Source organism: Pteropus medius, unplaced genomic scaffold (genome assembly GCF_902729225.1).
Source record: "Pteropus medius unplaced genomic scaffold, Ma_sr-lr_union100, whole genome shotgun sequence".
NCBI classification, from domain to species: domain Eukaryota; kingdom Metazoa; phylum Chordata; class Mammalia; order Chiroptera; family Pteropodidae; genus Pteropus; species Pteropus medius.
Genome location: NW_024354502.1, coordinates 21,372,162 through 21,390,859, shown reverse-complemented (window position 1 = coordinate 21,390,859; position 18,698 = coordinate 21,372,162). Strand labels below are relative to the sequence as shown.

At 39.1% G+C, this 18,698-nt stretch overlaps 1 protein-coding gene and 1 long non-coding RNA gene across 4 annotated transcripts in view; one reads left to right on the top strand and one right to left on the bottom strand.

Moving 5' to 3' along the window:
- Positions 1–13,551, top strand: part of SPAG1 (sperm associated antigen 1) — a 58,443-nt gene extending 44,892 nt beyond the window's left edge. For all 3 annotated transcript variants that reach the window (XM_039854004.1, XM_039854002.1, XM_039854003.1), the window contains 5 exons: positions 946–1,078; positions 2,981–3,107; positions 10,549–10,713; positions 11,782–12,147; positions 12,247–13,551. In XM_039854004.1, the coding sequence (XP_039709938.1) occupies positions 946–1,078; positions 2,981–3,107; positions 10,549–10,713; positions 11,782–12,147; positions 12,247–12,378 (923 nt within the window). In that variant the 3' untranslated portion in view covers positions 12,379–13,551. The remainder of the gene's footprint in view (positions 1–945; positions 1,079–2,980; positions 3,108–10,548; positions 10,714–11,781; positions 12,148–12,246) is intronic.
- The window catches only part of LOC120595691 (uncharacterized), a 45,399-nt gene that overhangs the window by 9,244 nt on the left and 17,457 nt on the right, over positions 1–18,698 (bottom strand). The window contains exon 2 of the long non-coding RNA XR_005650938.1: positions 10,732–10,788. This is a non-coding gene — a long non-coding RNA (uncharacterized LOC120595691). The remainder of the gene's footprint in view (positions 1–10,731; positions 10,789–18,698) is intronic.

Genomic DNA, 18,698 nt, shown 5'->3' with positions numbered 1-18,698 from the left:
ATAGGAGGCGGGGTGATAGCTGTGAGGTGCCCCTGGGAAGGAGAAAATGGATCCTGAGCACGAAGTCAGCCATGACCACTGCAAGATAATGGGTAATGATAATAGTTGGGACTCTGATCGCAGATACCAGGAAACTTAACCCTTAATGGCTTAAGCAAAAAAGGTTGTGTATTGGCAGGAGCCAATTGTGGAAAAGTCTACAAGGAGCGTAGCTGCAGGGATGGTTGGATTTAGGACTCAGAATTCTTCCTTAGCTCTCTAGTCGGCCTTTCTTTTGCTGTGTTGGCCCCGTTCTCAGACAGACTGTCCCTTTGTCTCACAGGATAGCAACATAGCTCCTCCTTTCATCTTCATTCCACGGGAAAGAGCATTAATGACCCTCACTGCCACAAAAATCCTGGTGTAGCTTATTGGATCTCATAGATCCACCCCTGACCAGTTAGATTATTTTGGCCAAGGAAATGTAATGTGCTGATTAATAAAGCAAAGATTACTCCAAAAGGTAGGGCTAGAGTGAGGTTCGCTTTAAACCACAGAAGTAGAGAATAAAAGAGTTGTGATTTTCCAAGGAAAGTTGGGGTACTGGACAAATGTCTACTTCAGGCTTTAACAGGTTTATTTTTCATGAAATAATTATTTACCCAAACACTAAATATTTGTATCTCCAGCAGAGAAAAGAAGGCATGCCAATATGGATAAAATGATGGAATTACTTGTGTTTATTTTCTAATTTGAAAAAAGTGTCATAATTTTATAATTATTTTTACTTACAGCCAACTTATCTTTTTAATTTATATACAAAACTTTGTTCCATTTAGACTTTAGCTCTGGATGGTACGGGGTCAAGTTAATTTACAATAGATGGTTTACTTACAGATGTACTTAAGATTTTGTAGAGGTACTTATATGAAAACTTCCTCCTTTTTTATTTTTTGGGTTCCATAGATGAAAAAATGTTTAAAACCTTTAAAGAAGAAGGAAATCAATGTGTAAAGGACAAAAACTATAAAGATGCCCTTAGTAAATACAGTGAATGTTTAAAGATTAACAATAAGGAATGTGCCATTTATACAAACAGGCAAGTTCTTTGTAACTTTATATACTTATGTTAATATTTTTTATTAAAAAAATGTAGACGTTAATTGCCAAAGTTCTTTTCCATGGTTCTGAAAATTTATGTAGCAAATTGTCTTATGTGAGTTTTTCAAAGAGGTGGGGCCATAGGAGTTCTGGAGAGATTGAAACATGAGGTGTGGTGAGCTTGGAGGTCTGGTTCATCAGCATTACGCCTTTGTGCCTGATCATTCCTGGCTGGGTGGCCTTGCTGCAGCTGGCCTGCCTGAGCATTATCCTCCACAGCGGGAATAGGAATCCCTTCCCTTTCAAACTAGTGTCTTACGTGCCCGTTTTCTCCTCAAGTGCTAAGGGAAGGGCCAGCATCTGAGTATGCAGTAAGAATAGGCAGATAGATTGTTCTAGGATGCTGCTCAGGTGCCATCTTTACCACATTGTACTAAAAGATAATTAGAATATGGTGATTTGGGAAATTTTAGTGAGTACGTAGAGTCTAGGGTGATAAGAAATAAATGAGGTATGGTTCCTAAAGAGTAGGGACTCACAGCATGAATTTTTCTAGCTATTTGAGACAAATTCTTTTTAACTTCTCACTGCCTTGTTTGGGTACGTTTTCCTCTATTGCCAACCTTTTTGCCGAAAATGTGTCACTAAATTCAAAAGGCCTTTTTCTGCCCTCCTCCTGTTCAGCCTCTGCAGTGTTGGGCATTAATGCCACTCGGTTTTCCCTGGAGCCCTCCCTCTCCCCTTGGCCACAGTGCTGACAGCTATCTTGCCCAGCTGTCATCTTTCCCCTCTGCAGGCTTTTCTGTCCCTGGTATGCTTGGGGTTCTAAAGGTGTAGATCCCTTTTTCGCTCTCCATGCTTTCTGGCCATCTTTTCCTCTCCTCAGCTCCATTTGCCACCTTCCATTTATGGCCCCCAAATCTCTGTCTCTGAGCTTTGGTCCTGAGCACTTCCCTCCCTTCTGCACTCATGATGCGTTACCATCCCTGACGGAGGCCTCCCTCCCTCTCCCAGTCTGGCAGAAGCTCGGATGTCTTTAGGTTCTGAATTTTTCTTCAGCGAGAGCCTTTTCTCCACCCTCACCACCATTCCCTCCTCTGGGCAACCGCTATCTCCTGTCCGTCTGCAACACCCTTTCTGGTGTGCCTGCACCGTCCTGTTCCCTCTCATCTCATCGTCCAAGTTGCAGCTAGAGTGACCTCTTTAAACATAGTGAACAGGTCAGCCCCTATTTAAAAACCCGTCAATGGACTTCCTTGAAATTCAGGATAAAGCTCAGCCTCCTTGCCATGATTTATAAGGCCCGTCATGATCTGGCCTGCCCACTCTGCTAGCCTCATCCCTGCACTATGGCCATGTGGAGCTCTTCTTACTCCATCAAGAACACCGTGTTCTCTCACCGTAGAACTTTGCACATACTGGGTCCTGACCTCCACTCCCCACTCCCTACATCTTCACTCTCAGCCCAGTGCCTTTACATTGGATAATTCTCACTTAATACTCGGGGCTTCAACTTAAATGTCACTTTCAGGTCTTTCCTAATTGTTCCTCCCCTCTCCTCAGCCCCACCAGATCTGATGAGATTTTCCGCTGTGTCCCCCTAGAGCATCCTGTACAGATTTTATTGTGTTTGCTTGCTTCAGTTGTCTGTCTCTTCTGCTAGATTGCAGCCTCCTTGAGGGCTGGGACTATATTTTATTTGCAGTTGTATCCCCAGTGCCATAATTATATGTATTGCAAGAAAATGCCATAATTGGAGTAAAGTGTTAGTTTTCAATTGAGAAACAGCTGTGGTATGGAAATAGACTTATTGAGCTATTTTGATTTTTATTAGCTGTCTAAATTTATAGATGTATTATCTTTACCTTGCATAATACTGAGTTCCATTACCTCATACCAGAGCTCTCTGTTACTTGAAGCTGTGCCAGTTCGAAGAGGCAAAGCAGGACTGTGATCAGGCACTGCAGATAGACAACGGGAATGTGAAAGCGTGCTATCGACGAGCTCTTGCTCATAAAGGACTCAAGGTGAGGAAATCTTCATTTTAATACGTAAACTTCAGCTCTGAGCAAATGTAGTTTTCATGAACATCAGTCTCAGGATCATGGAATGGGAGCAGGATTTTCCTGGAGTTTAATCCTAGTTCTGTACTAATCAGTCCTGAAACTTTGGAGTAGGCCTCAGATTTTCCCTAATTACAATGTGGAGTTAGATAATGTCTATTATCACTTCCAGCCTAAAAATTATGGTTTATTTCCTGATTTCCTAAGGACTGTTGTCAGTTACAGTAGGTCTACTTTAAGGGACAGGGAGATTTTTTACCAAATTACTGAAGGCCACCAGCAATGCCATTGGATTCCTCCAGCAAAGGACTGGGGGTTGTCTGTGGGGGTGGGAGGAAGGCGTCAGAATGGAAGATGGTAGAGACATAGGAGACTGAGATCTCTTGGTGATTTGGGCCTTAAACCAGCTGGTGGTCAGTATGAGACTAACGGATGGCATTCTTCTTTAAGAAAACTGCACCGTTATTTTCAAAGAAAGTATTGTATAATTATGCTTTTGTTAATACTGTTTCTTCCACATGGAAAACTTGAATGAATGTTAAAAGTCAATTTGATTAAGGTCTAATACAGTGAAATTCACACAATGTGCAGGTCTTGGATTTTTTTTTCTCTTTAAAGATTTTTAAATTGAAATATAATCAACACAATATTTTATTAGTTCCAAGTATACAACATAATGATTCAGTATATGTATGTATTGCAGAATGATCACTATATTATGTCTCGTTAACATCTATCACCACACTTACAAAATTTTTCTTTCTTGTGAGAACTTTTAAGATCTACTCTCTTAGCAACTATCAAATATATAATACAGTATTATTAACTATAGTCACCATCCTGTACATTATATTCTCATGATTTATTGTATAATTGGAAGCTTGTGCCTGTTGACCACCTTCACCCATACTGCCCATCCCTCATTCCCCGCCTCACCTCTGGCAGCCACCAGTCTGTTCTCTGTATCTGAGTTTGAGTTGTTTTTTTTGTTGTTGTTGTTTTCCCTTAGATTCCACATATAAGTTTAATTGCACATATGGTAATTGTCTTTCTCTGACTTATTTCACTTAGTGTAATGCCCTCAAAGTCCATACATATTGTTGCAAATGGCAGGATTGCCTTCTTTTTTTATGGCTGAATAATATTCCAGCACGTATATACACCACTTTATCCATTCATCCATCAGTGTTTCCATGTCTTGGCTATTATAAATAATGCTGCAGTGAACATGGAAGTGGGGTGTCTTTTTGAGTCAGTGTTTTTGTTTTCTTTGGATAAAGACCCGGAAGTGGAATTGCTAGATCATGAGGTAGTTCTATTTTTAAATTTTTGAGGAACCTTCGTACTCCTTTCCATAGGGGCTATACTGATTTACATTCCCACCAACAGAGCACAAGGGTTCCCTTCTCTCCACATCTTTACCAACACTTATTTTTTTGCCTTTTTGATAATAGCCGTTCTAACAGGTGTAAAGCAATATCTCATTGTGGTTTTTGATTTGCATTTCCCTAAGGATGAGTGATGCTGAGCATCTTTTCATGTACCTGTAAGTCATCTGTATGTCTTTACCGTTCTTCTGCTCATCTTTTAATCTTTTTTTTTTTTGCTGTTGAGTTGTATGGGTTCTTTACATATTTTGGATATTAATCCCTTATCACATATATGATTTGCAGATTTTTTTTTTTTTACCACTCAGTAGGTTATTTTTTCATTTTATTAATGGTTTTCTTTGCTGTGCAGAAGCTTTTTAATTTGATGTAGTCCCATTTTGTTTATTTTTGCTTTTGCTGCCTTTGCTTCTGGTGTCAAATCCAAAAAATCATCTCTAAGATGAAAGCCAAAGAGCTTACTGCCTGTTTTCTCCTAGTTTTCTGGTTTCAGGTCTTACAATCAAGTTTAACACATTTTGAGTTGATTTTTATGTATGGCGGTCCAGCTTTATTCTTCTGCATGTGGCTGTCCAGTTTTCCCGATACCACTTATTGAAGAGACTGTCCTTTTACCAATGAGAATTCTTAGCTCCTTTGTTATAGATTAATTGACCTTATATTCGTGGGTTTATTTCTAGGACTCTGTGTTTTGTTTCATTGATCTAAGTGTATGTGTTTATGCCAGTATCGTACTGTTCTGATTACTATAGCTGTGTAATATAGTTTGAAGCCAGAAAATGTGATGCCTCCACTTTATTTTTTTTTCAAGATTGCTTTGGCTATTTGGGGTGTTTTGTGGTTCTATACAGTTTTTAGGATTGTTTGTCCTATTTCTGTGAAAAATGCCATTGGTATTTTGATTGGGATTGCATTGAATCTGTAGGTTGTTTTAGGTAGTATGGACATTTTAACATGTTAATTCTTCCCACCCATGAGCATGGAACATCTTTCCATTTATTGTGTCTTCAGTTTCTCTCATCAGTGCCATGTAGTTTTCAGTGTACAGGTCTTTCACATCTTTGGCTAAATTTATTCCTAGGTATTGTATTCTTTTGATGCAGTTGTAAACAGGATCGTTGTCTTAATTTGGTCATTGACTTGAGTAATATACATTCCTATGTAGCCAGCACCCCACCCCAGTCAAGATAAGGAACATTTCCATCCCCCTCCTCCTACCTCCACCACCATTCATCTGATTTCCGTCACGGGGTTAGTTGTGCTTCTTTTTTTGACATTAACAAAAGTACAGAATGTACTCTTCAGCTTCTTTTGTTCAGCATAACGTCTGAGATTCATCCATATTATGTGAATATCAGGAAATGTTCCTTTTTATTGCTGAGCTGTATGACTGTACAATTTATTTTACGTATTTACCAGTTAATGACGTTTAAGTGTTTCCAGTTTGGGTCTTTTATGGGTAAAGCTGCTATGACATCCTTGTGCATGTTTTTTATGGACTTCTTCATGAATTGGTACAGCTGGAGGCCAGGCACAGGTGTGAGTGGGAATGGAGAGAGGTAGTCAGATCATGGAGGCCTGGGGGACCATGCTCTAGGGCTGGGCTTGATCCCAAAGATAATGGGAACCCCAGGGTGTGGTAAAGGGCAGCATGATGGGTCAGATTTGGGGACATTGTAGAAAGTGGATCAAAGGGGGCCCAGCATATAGTAGGGAGATATGTGAGAGGCCACCACGGTGAGCAGCAGATGCCCAAAGGAAGGTAATGGCAAAGCGAAGAGAGAAGGTGTGTTAGTTTGCTAGGGCTGCCGTAACAAAGTACCACGATGGTGGCTTAAACCAGGAGTTCCCAAACCCCGGGCTGTGGATCAGTATAGGTCCAGGACCTGTTAGGAATAGAGCTGCACAGCAGGAGGTGAACGGCAGGCCAGCAAGCGAAGCTTCATCTGTATTTGCAGCTGCTCCCCAGCGCTAGCATCACCGCCTCAGCTCCACCTCAGACATCAGGCATTAGATTTTCATAGGAGCACCTGGTGCCACAAAGGTTGGGGACCTCTGCCGTAAACAATTGACATTTATTTCCTCATACTTCTGAAGGCTAGAGTCTGAGATTAAGGTGTTGGCAGGGTCGGCTCCTCTTGCGGCCTGCGGCACAGGAAGGATGTGTTCCAGGCCCCTCTCCTTGGCGTGTGGATGGCTGTCTTCTCCCTGTGTCTTCACTCTCTCTTCTCTCTACACATTTCTATGTCTAGATTTCCTCTTTTATAAGGACACCAATCATATTGGATTAGGACCCACCCTAACCTTTTTGTAACTCGATTACCTTTTGAAAGAACCTGTCTCCATTCTGAGGTTCTGTGGGTTAGGCTCTTAACATAGGAATTTCCAAGGGGACACAATTCAGCCGGTAACAGAAGGTGAGGGATTAATTGAAGGTTGTGTGAGGGTAAAGTTGACAGGACACACTGAGCACTGAACTGTGTGGAACAAGGAACAAAGCGGGTGCCTCCCAGGTTCCTGGTGCTGGCGGCCGACTGGCGCAGTGCGGTCATCATGGAGTTTGGAAAGCAGGAGGAGGAAGTGTGAGCGGGGAGAGGGGAGTTTTGTTTTGACCTTATTGAGTCTGAGATCTTTTAATGCCCATCACAGGGAAATACTAAAAGTATATTCTGTAAAACCAAGTTTTTTGGGGGAGAGGGCAGTCATGTTTTTGCATAGTATAGTAAATGATTACGGTCTGTGTGTACTGAGCGATCAGTCATTTCTAGATCTAGATCCACTCAGGTTTCAGCAGAGCCACACCTGTGCGGATTCTGTGAGCCGCCTCCCATGCCAGTGGAGCCGTGCCGCTGCCCGCCCTCCCCCGCCCCCTTCTCAGTTTGTTAAGAGGGATATTATAAGGCTAACAAATGAATAGGCAGCTGAAGAGGTACAGCCGATGAGGTCTAAAAGGGTCCTGTGCCCGTGGGACTGGGGTGCACCACCCTCCCAGCATGCTTATGTGCCCACTAACCCTGAAGGTCCACAGCCCCACTGTACTTATAGTGCCTGTGTGACCTGGCCCCGCACCCCGCTTTTTTGTTAGCAACCCACTCATTTGTAAACCTCATGTGAAGATTTCCTAGGTGGTGTGTGGCATCGTCAATGAAAAGAGGCCTCTTCAAAATTGACTCCACTCTCTTCGTGCTTAATGGATTTGGGTACATGACAGTAGATCTGTGTGACTCACGAGTTTCTGAGTGTCCAGACCTAGAGCAGGTCTACCTTGTTCTGGCTGCCTGTCTCTGAACCTGTTTACCTGACCAAAAGTCAAAAGGTAAACCTAATGAAAGACCAGAATTTTGTACTTCCTTGGAATGAATTCTAGAAATTGTATTAGGATGCAGAAAAATAATCCCAAATTTCAGCAATCTTATCCCACTGGATTATGAGGCCGGCAGTTTATTTTTCTGATTTGACTTCTTACAGCTTGATTTATATACCCTGTAGTTTGAGTTATGTGCCAAGTGAATTTAATTTCAGGATCTGCACAGGCTACGACTGCTTATCAAATGCTTCAGCAGCACACCTGTGCCCGCCTCCTCCCGTGACCGTGGCGAGGGTTGGCCCCGGGCTCACCTGGCAGGTAGCTCTCAACCAAACACTCCGCTTTTGGGGATCTTTTGTTTTCGAGCTGGCTTTAATTTTTTTTTTCCTGTGTGCCAGTTTTGAAAAGTACAGAACTTTCCTTAATGTACAGCTCTTCTTCACAAGAAAAGATAACATTTTACTTTTAATTACAACTTGTTTCTTGTATTGAGTGAGACGTCTGTGCTAGGCTTTGGGAGCATACAGGCGGCTAAGACATGGTGCCTGCCTTATGGAATTCACAGGCAATTGGGGATGCTAGAAGACCAAGATATGAAAAAGTAACATAAAATTGTTGTTATTATAGTTTAAGCACATCTATTAATAGTAAATGATATCACCTGTGATGATACTTTAAGGCCTAATGAGGTCATTAGCAACTTTTAATGTTCTTTCTGCCAGTGCCACACTCTCTGTATGAGCTCTGTCCTTCCCTCCACTCTGCAGGGCTGGTTTCTTTTCAGAACTTGCATTCTCTGACAAATGGATCGAAAGGAGATTCCTTCCCCTCATTAGTATCCATCTCAACCTTTGTTTGTTTTAATTGCATTAATGACGGTCCATACATAATTATTTATTCATCTGTTTACTTCTTTTTTAACTGTTCCCCTTCATAAGACGGAAGCTTCCATGCAGGCCGTGACCACGGCTGCTTTTTCCCACAGTGTTCCCAGTTCCTGGCACAAGGAAGTGGTCAGTTGCCATGTGTCAAGTGAAAGCCCCTGGCCTGACCACTCTGTGGGGTCTGGCAGAGCGGCCCCTCATCTTCCATCGCCTCCCTGCGTGATGTTGCCCCCGCCCTTCCTGCTCTCCTGCCCTCTCGTCACACGTGCCTGCCTCTGTTTTAACATTTATCAAAGTATATTTCCTGCTTTCTTAGGTCTCTTGCAACCAGAAAGATTGCTCTTAGGCACAGACTTTTCTGGAATGGGTAAAAAAAAAAAAAGTCACATTGACTCTTGTGTTGTTGGACTTTCACTTCCAAGGCTGTAGCTCCCAAATCTCTACTTTCGGGCTTCACTTGAGCTTCACCGCTGTATTATCACTCGCCGTCTGGCTATTGCTGCCTTGATCGTCCCAAAGACTCTCTCTCTGCCTCAGTTTCCTCATGTTTAAAATGGGGACAATAAAAGTAGTATTTGTAGGGCTATTGTGAGAGTATAATAATAATGCTTGCAAAATGCTGAGAATGGTAAGGGTTGGCTATTATTACTCCCTCAGTTTGCCCTGCTGCCCCACTTGCCTTTCAGTGTGGTCCCGCCTGGAACACTTCCCGTGGAAATACAGTGTCATTTTTTTGGTAGCAGGTTCCATCTGTGCTGTCTTGACACAGTTGTGTGTAGAGATTTGTTACTAATAGGTCATAATACCCTATAGTTTGTAAGTACTTTACCTTTTTTTATAAATTAGAGCAGATTTAAGATTATGTCTTTAAACACATCACTCCCTCACTCTTGCTCTAGTGTGTTGCTGGGTGGAGGGGGCAGGGATGTGGCCTAATAGTGTCCCAGGAATGTCACATAACAATTAGCTTGTCTTACCTGTGCCTCAACCTCCGGCGTACGCTGTTATTGAGATGTTATGAATACTCAGAAAGGTTACACATCACTGGAATTCTCCTCACAGAATTCATTTTGATTTAATCAGAACCTGGGTCCAGCCTGTAGTTCTAGAATACGGCCTGTCACAGTGGACTGATTTTGTGGTAGCTCTCTGTGCTATCAGATTCTGTGCTGTGTTTTGTTAAGCTTAGATTCCTTTTCTTTCCCCTCGACCGCTCCTGTGTATATTGTCCAACTCTTTATGGAAGAATAAATGTCGACTCTAGCCTATTTGAACAGTATACAACTTTAAAGGGTTTTACGGAACAAAATATTATAGTAACAACTAACATTTGTATAACCCTTTATAGGTTTAAACCACACATTAATTTCTTTATTACTTGGTACAGCCTCGTGAAAACTAGAATAGAGAAACTTTTGTTATTATTTTATAAGATAAGAAAAACCTAAGCTCGGAAAGGTTAAGTAGGATCTTGTTCCAGTTTTACTGCTCATAGGTGCTAAAATTAGGATTTCATTATTTCACTTATTCATTTAGCACACAACAAATGCCTGCCGTGTGTTAGGGACTGTGAAGGTTGTGGTGATGCAGGATTGAACTTGAGTCTTATAATACCAGATTTTGTGCTCTTTCTTCAGTAGAGGATGTGTGCAGTGTTACAGGCTATATAATATTTTAGCCCAAGTGTTACCTCAAAGGCCTAACTTAATAATCATGGTGCTAATTGAACCCACTGCACACCCCCCACACAGCTCATCACTCTCACTCCCACGTGGGCGTGTCTGTGCCCTCTTATGAAAATTATTTTCTCTGCCTTCTACTTTCAGAATTATCAGGAAAGTTTAAATGATCTCAATAAAGTTCTCCTACTAGACTCAGGTATTGTTGAGGCGAAGATGGAGCTGGAGGAGGTAACCAGATTCCTAAGTATCAAGGATAATACCACATCATTCAGCAAGGAAAAGGAGAGAAGGAAAATCGAGATTCAAGAGGTATTTGGAGTTCATTACCTTCGCAAGTACTCTTTTGGAGATCTTCTATTGATTCAAAAGTCATTCCTGTGGGTTCTACAAAAAAAATTTGTGTTTTTATTCTGATGATCAATGAAGAAATTTTAACCAGTTATAAAAACCGACTATTCCTTTGCCATGATAATTAGCCATTATGTTTTCCCAGCCAGGGCCCCTGGATGGCATTGGAAGTCTGTGGAACTGAGGTTCTTCTTTCTCTCCCACCCCCACCCCGCCCACCTGGCCTGTGCCCTGTGTTGCTTCCTCCCAGATTGTTCTGGGAGCATATGGCCATTGAGCTTTGCTTCAGGGTAGACCTGGAGAATTGTAACAGGACTGATTTTGTTTCAATGGCCCAGCGAGCCACACCCCATAGAGATTTTCCACTTTGATTCAGACCTTTGTAGCACTCTGAAACAAGACTAGCCTCTTGAACTACAGAGATCTTGAACTACCCCAAGATCAAACCTACGTTTGTGATTTCAGATAACACAACATCTAGTGCTATAGCTCTTGCTATGCCTTTAGTGAAGAATGTCAGCTCATGAGTTCCTGTGTATTCATGAACACTAATACCCCGTTTATCGTGTTACATTTTCACTAAGAGTAAGACGCTAAAATGTGAGAGAGGCTAGGAAGTTTTTTCCCTCTACAGAAGGAAGAAAAACTATTATATTATAAAAAATGTAAGTTTACTTCTCTGTTAAACGTTAAGTAAATAAGTAAAAGTTAGGAAAAAGAGAGAAAGCTGTTATAGGTCTTTTTTAATACAGCAGTTTTATTCATGAAAAATTATCAATAAAATCTTATTGTCATATTTTCAATGTTAAAAATACTCTTTAAAAAGAATACTTTGGATGAATACTCATACCTTAAAACTTCCTAAGAAAGTAGAATTTATGATTTATTATAAATTATATACTTTTCACTTAGAACATGACTAAAATACAGTGTACTTGTGTTTTTCAGTTCCTTTTGATTTTAATAAATGTAACTTGGGATGTGTACAGTGGCTGTTTGTGTCACATTGTAATTTTTTTCCCCATGAAGGTGAATGAAGGCTGTGAAGAGCCTGAAAGGGCCTCAGAGGAGGTCTCCACTGGCTGCCTTGCTTCTGAGAAGGGGGACACAAGCAATGGGCCAGAATACTCTGAAAAACTACCAATCGCCAAGCCTAACAATGCCTATGAATTTGGTCAGGTTATAAATGCTCTCAGTGCTAGGAAGGATAAAAGAGCCTGTGCACACCTTTTGGCTATCACTGAACCGAAAGATTTGCCGATGTTGTTAAGTAACAAACTTGAAGGGGATGTATTCCTCCTGCTCATTCAGGCTCTGAAAATTAATCTTATCGATAAAGATCCCTCACTGGTATATCAGCATCTTTTATATCTGAGTAAAGCAGAAAGATTTAAGGTAAGTGGCAAAATATCTCATTAATAGAGATTGTTTTGTTTTTAGGGTCTGTAACTTTAAAATGTTAATCTTATGCAAATCTAATTTTTCTCCTTTCAGACGATCTTGACACTAATTAGCAAGGACCAAAAGGAGCAAATTGAACAACTTTTTGATGACCTCTTGGACACACCAAACAAACATTTTACTTTAGAAGATGCACAGGCCTTGAAAAGGCAGTATGAGCGCTAAATCAAGATGATTGGTGGACTTCCTTTATGCATGCATGTGTTCCAGTAATGCTAATGAGATGACATTGTAATGCAGTTGCATGGATAAAACCTGGCTTAGAAAAGATCCCTTGGTCTGGGCTATAAAATATTTTACTTATTTTTTACATAGAACATGTATATTCTACAATCTGCTTTTTATTAGTTGTAAATATTTTCTTATGTACCAGAGCTAACATCTTTATATTTAATAAGTATATTTGGAACTGGTTAAGTACATTTTAATTTATATCATACATTTTCTTTTAATGACTTGTTAAAAAATTGAGTTAAATTACATTTCTTTGGGCTATGAAGGAGTGTGCTTAAGTTTGACAGAATGTATTTCTTTAAAATTCATTTTTAAAAGTGAAAATCATTAACAGTGATTATTACATCACCTTTATTTCCTGCTAAGATATATATATATCCCATTTTATACTACTTGCGTATTATAATCTGCTAAGATGAATTGCAATATTAAGTCTATAATATGAAATGATTATTAAATAAATTGTGGTTATTAGAATTGTAAGAGGAACTTATTTTCTAATATGTAAGCATTCCCTCTTAAGAACAAAAATTGGCAAAAATTTCTACCACTTTTTACTAGATTTTAAAAGCTAGTTACCCTTATAAATTACTTATGTAAGCAATAACAAAACAACCAATATATAAAGGCAAATTAAGCCTACTTTTCTATTTGAATTGTCGCCCCCATATTGTTCTCAAATATTTAAATGTCTTCTTTCCCCTCTTTTAACCATGACCACATTTATTCCCCTAATTTAAAGAGATTATGAAGAACTCAGCATATCGAAAGTTCCTTTGTTAACTGAGTCAAAGTAAAGGTCTCAGTGTACTGTCAAATTTGTTCCTGTAGTCTGTAGTCAAGTCTTTTTCTGGAGCATTTTCTTGCTCTTTAGAAGTGAAGATGAAAGACGAATATCACTTTTAATATTTCTATATTTTTTAATTTCATATAGTTATAGAATATTAAAAAATTGTGGGTAAGTGGTACATTTTAAACTGCTATTTTTCTTTCAGACTATTCTTTGTTCATAAAGGGAAATCTACTGGAATGGGTATTTAATTCTAATCTTCAAGCAAACGAAATAGTTTTCTCCTTTAATGCTATTAAATCTTTGTAAAAGTAGATCATGGCGTGTGTTAGTAACTTTACGGTAGAGACAGACATAGAAAGGAAACATCCTGTTTTGTTGACAGTGACATGCCCAGCACCCAGCTGCGTATGTTAAGCCATCCCCACTGGCAGCCTCGCCCACAGGAGGTAGAAAACAGTGAGTGAATGCCTGGCTGTCGCAGTGGTGTGGGTCGCAGCTGGACATATCCATTTCTCCCAAGAGTACGGAGGCAGCACCTTCGTTCCTAGGGAGGGAAGAGAAAGTGCAGGAAGCAGATAAGAATGTCCACGTGCATTAAAGGAGTGCGGGTCCTGCTGACTGCCTCAGAGCTCCGTCAGGAAGTCTGCCCACAAGCCTCTAGGGTATCCTGCTCAGTCTCCCCACCGAGTCTGCAAGTCCCCCCAGCGCCCCAGTGGCCAGGTCTTTGTGTAAGATCCGGAGTGCAGGAGTGAAAGCAGATGGAGCAATCGGAGTGTTCTCAGAAAACATCTGTGGCAAGAGAGAAACCACAAACTGGAGCTATAGCACTGCTGCTGGAAAACAAAAGAGGTTTTCAGCAGCCAGTCTGGTGAGTTATAAGAAGAAAAGATGTAAAAGGTTAAGAATTCTGCCACAAGAGGGAGTGATAACAGTGGAACAGGTCTTCCTATTCAAAAGCTGAGGAAACCCATTCTGGCAAAGCAGTGATCAATACTCCATCTGAAGGTAACCAATAAAGATGTAAGGTGTCTGCTGCTTAAAATATGAAAACAGCAGTGCAAAAATATAAGGGACATGAAAAATCAAGAAAATATGTTACTCCCCAAAGAGATCAATAATTCTCCAACAACCTAGCTCAAAGCCACAATACTGTGATCTAGCAGATAAAGACTTTAGAATGCAGTAGTCTTCCCCTGCTTTATCCACAGTTTTGCTTTTTGCAGCTTCAGTTACCTGTGATAAACTACAGTCCAAAATTATTAAATGGAAAATTCCAGGAATAAACAATTTATAAGTTTTAAATCGCACATAGTTCTGAGTAGCATGATGAAATCTTGTGCTATCCCTGACTGTCCTGCCCAGGACGTGAATCACCTCTGTTCAGCATATCCATGCTGTACACGCTACCCACTGGCTAGTCAGTAGCTATCTATTATCAGATTGACTGTATCAGTATCACAGTGCTTATGTTCAAGTAACTTTTATTTTACTTAATAACCCCAAAGCCATTCATATAACTTTTACTATAGCATATTGCTGTAATTGTTCTATTTCTTACTATGCCTGATTTACAAATTAAACTTTATCATAGGTGTGTAGTATAGGAAAAAAACATAGTATGTATAGGGTTTGGTACTATCCGCAGCTTCTGGCATCTACTGGGGGTCTTAGAATTTATCCCCCATGGATAAGGAGGGACTACTCTAGTTACTTTGAAGGGAGACTGAATAAGCGACAATAAAACTCAAGATAGTTCAATGATATTAGGAAGGAAAAATACATGAACAAAAGGAACTCTTTAGTAAAGAGATAGGAAAAAAATAAATATTGGAACTGAAGAAACCAGTGAACGAGATAATACAATAGAGAACATCTGTAGCAACAGAACAGATGGACAACAGAATAAAAGACTTAAGGATAGGAACTTTGAAATAACAGAAGAGAAGGAAAATACAAATGAAAAAGTGAAGAAATTCTATATGATCCATGGGACTCAATCAGAAGAGCAAATACTAGAATAATTGGGCATCCAGAGGAGAAGAGAGGGAGAAAGAAAAAATTTATTCAAAGGAATAATAGCTGACAACTTTCCAAACTTGGGTAAAGACTTGGACATCCAAATTCACAAAGCCGATAGATGACCTTAGTACCCCAATGTGAAAGTACCTTTTCCAGGACACATTATAATGAAACTACCAAAAATTCAAAGGTAAAGTATTCTCAATGCAGTTAGGGAAAAAAGAGTAACCTACAAAGGAACCCACATTTGACTCTCAGCAGATTTCTCAGCCAAAACCCTACAGGCCAGGAAAGAGTGAAATTACATATTCCAAGTGTTAAGATAAAAACTACCAACGAAGAATACTCTATCTAGCAAAGTTACCCTTCAGATATTAAGAAGACATAAAGACGTTTCCAGACAAAAGCTGAGGAAATTTATCACTACTAGACCTGCCTTGCAAGACATGCTGAAAGAAGTTCTTCAAGATGAAATGAGAAGATGCTCATGGAAACAGTGTTAGACTGGCAAGGTGAGAAACTATACTCAAATTTAGGAAATTCTAATTCCATAACAGGATGGTATATTAGCCACTTTATTATAAAAGTTAAAGAACAAGTGTTAAAAATAACTGTAGCCACTATGATTTGTTAAATACACAACATAAAAAGAGGTAAATTGTGACATCAAAAATATAAAAGGGAGTAAAAGGGTAGAGCCTTTATAAGTGAAAGAAGATAAGTTTCCATCAGCATAAAATAGACTATGAGATGTTTTATGTAAGCCTCGTAATCATAAAGCACATATTTAAAGTAGATTCATGAAAGATCTTTTTAAAGTGGGGGTGGAGGGGAAGCGGGGCGCACAGAATACCGCTGTGGAAAATCGCCAATTTACAAAGGTAAAACAGAAGAGAGGGGAAAAAAACAATGGAAATACAAAACAACCAGAAAGCAATAAGATGGCAATAGTAAGTTCTTACATATCAGTCAGTACTCTAAATGTGAATGGATTGAATTCTCTAAAATGGGTCCCTAAACCCCGGACCATGGACTGGTACCAGGCCATGGCCTGTTAGGAACTGGGCTGTCCAGCAGGAGGTGAGTGGTGGATGAGTGAGTGAAGCTTCATCTGTATTTGCAGCCATTCCCCAGTGTTAGCATCACCACCTCAGCTCCACCTCAGATCATCAGGCATTAAATTCTCATATGAGCACAGGTTCTGGTGCCAAAAAGGTTGGAGACTGCTGCTCTAAAAGGCACAGAATGACTGGGTTAATTTTTTTTTTTTTAAAGGACCCAATTATATGCAGTTAAAAAGACCAGCTTTAAGAACATATGCAGGCTCAAAATGAAAGGCTGGAAAAAGACATACAAGTGGAAACCAAAAGAGAGGATAACCATACTCATATCAGACAAAATAGGCTTAAGCCAAAAATGGTAACAAGAGACAAAGGTGATAATAATAAATGAGGGTCAATAATCAAGAAAATATAATTGTATATGCACTATCACCAGAGCATCTAAATATATTAAGCAAATACAGATTTGAAGGGAGAAATAGGTAATACAATAATAGTGGGAGACTTTAATATCCCAATTTCAGCAGTGGATAGATCATCCAGACAAAAAAAAAATGTGTGAATCAAACCATGCTTTAGAAAAAATGGACCTAACAAACATATATAGAACATTACATCCAACAGCAACAGAATATATATTTTTCTCAAGTGAACAAGGAACATGTTCTCCAGGATAGGTTATATGATAGGACATAAAACCAGTCTTAGCAAATTTGGTTTAAATCATACCAACTATCTTTTCTTACCACATGGTATTAAACTACAAATTGGCAACAGGAAAGCTGGAAAATCTACAAATATGTGGAAACAACACACTTCTGAACAATGAACAAATCAAAGAAATAAAAAGGGAAATAAAATGTATCAAAACAAATGGAAATAGAAACAAAATACCAAACCTGAAAAGCAGTTCTGAGAGGGTAGTTTATAGCAACAAACGCATATGTTAAGAAATTGAAAGCTTTCCAATAAACAACCTAAATTTTCACCTCAAGAAACTACAAAAAGAATAAAGTTAGTAGAAGGAAGGAAATAATAAAGACCAGAGCAGAAATAAGTGAAATGGAGACCAGAAAAACAAAAGATCAACATAAGTCCTGGTTTTTCAAAAAGATAAACAAAATTGACAGATCTTTAGCTAGACCAAGAAAAAAGAATCAGAAATGAAAGATGAGACATTACAAATGACTACAGAAATACATAGGATCATAAGAGATCACTATGAACGATTATTATATGCTAAAGGATTAGATAACCTTGAAGAAATGCATAAATTTTTAGAAATACAGAACCTACCAAGACTCAATCAGGGAGAAATACAAAACGGACCAATAAGTAAAGCCAGATAAGGACACTATAAGAAACGATACAGCATGTCTTTGATGAAATAGATGCAAATTTTCTCAAAATAATAGCAAACCAAACTTAAAAACCCATTACAAGGATTATACATCATGACTAAGTAGGATTTATCCCTGGGATACAAGGATGGTTCAACATAAATCAATAAATGTCATGCATCCCATTAATAGAATGAATGATAAAAATCACAGTATAATCTCAATAGATGCAGCAAAATCATTTGACAAAATACATCTTTTCATGATAAAAATCCTCAACAGATTGGGTATAGAAGGAATATACCTCAACTTAATAAAGGCCATATATGACAAAGCCACAACTAACATATTCAACAGTGAAAAATTGAAAGATTTTCCTCTAAGATCAGGAAAAAGACAAGGATGCCCACTTTTGTCATTCTTGTTCAATACTAGTACTGGAAGTCCTAGCTAGAGCAATTAGTTAAAAGGTATCCAAATTGGAAAGGAAGAAGTAAGAATTTCTGTTATTTGCCGATAATAACAATTTTGTATGCAGGCATAACTTGTTTTATTGTGCCTCGCTTTATTGCACTTCGCATGTGTTATGTTTTTTACAAATTGAAGGCAAGACCTTCTACCAGCAAAAAGATTATGACCCACTCTACTCCGATACTTGCTCTATTATCTTGGTCTGGAACAGAACCTGCAATATCTCAGGTACAGCTGTACAGAAAACCCCAAAGTCTCAACCATAAAGCTGTTGGAACTAATCAATGAATTCAGTAAAATTGCAGGATATAAAAACATACAGAAATCGGTTGCATTGCTATCCACTAACAATGAAACATCTGAAAAAAAAAATAAACTATTTCATTCATACTAGCATCAAAAACAAAATACCCATGGTTAAAAAATAAAAAACAAGTGGAAATATATCCCATGCACAAGGATTGGAAGAATTGATTCTATTAAATGTCCATAATAACCCCAACCATTTATATCACAGAAATAGAAAAAGCCTAAAATTCACATGGAACCACAAAAAGACCCCAAATA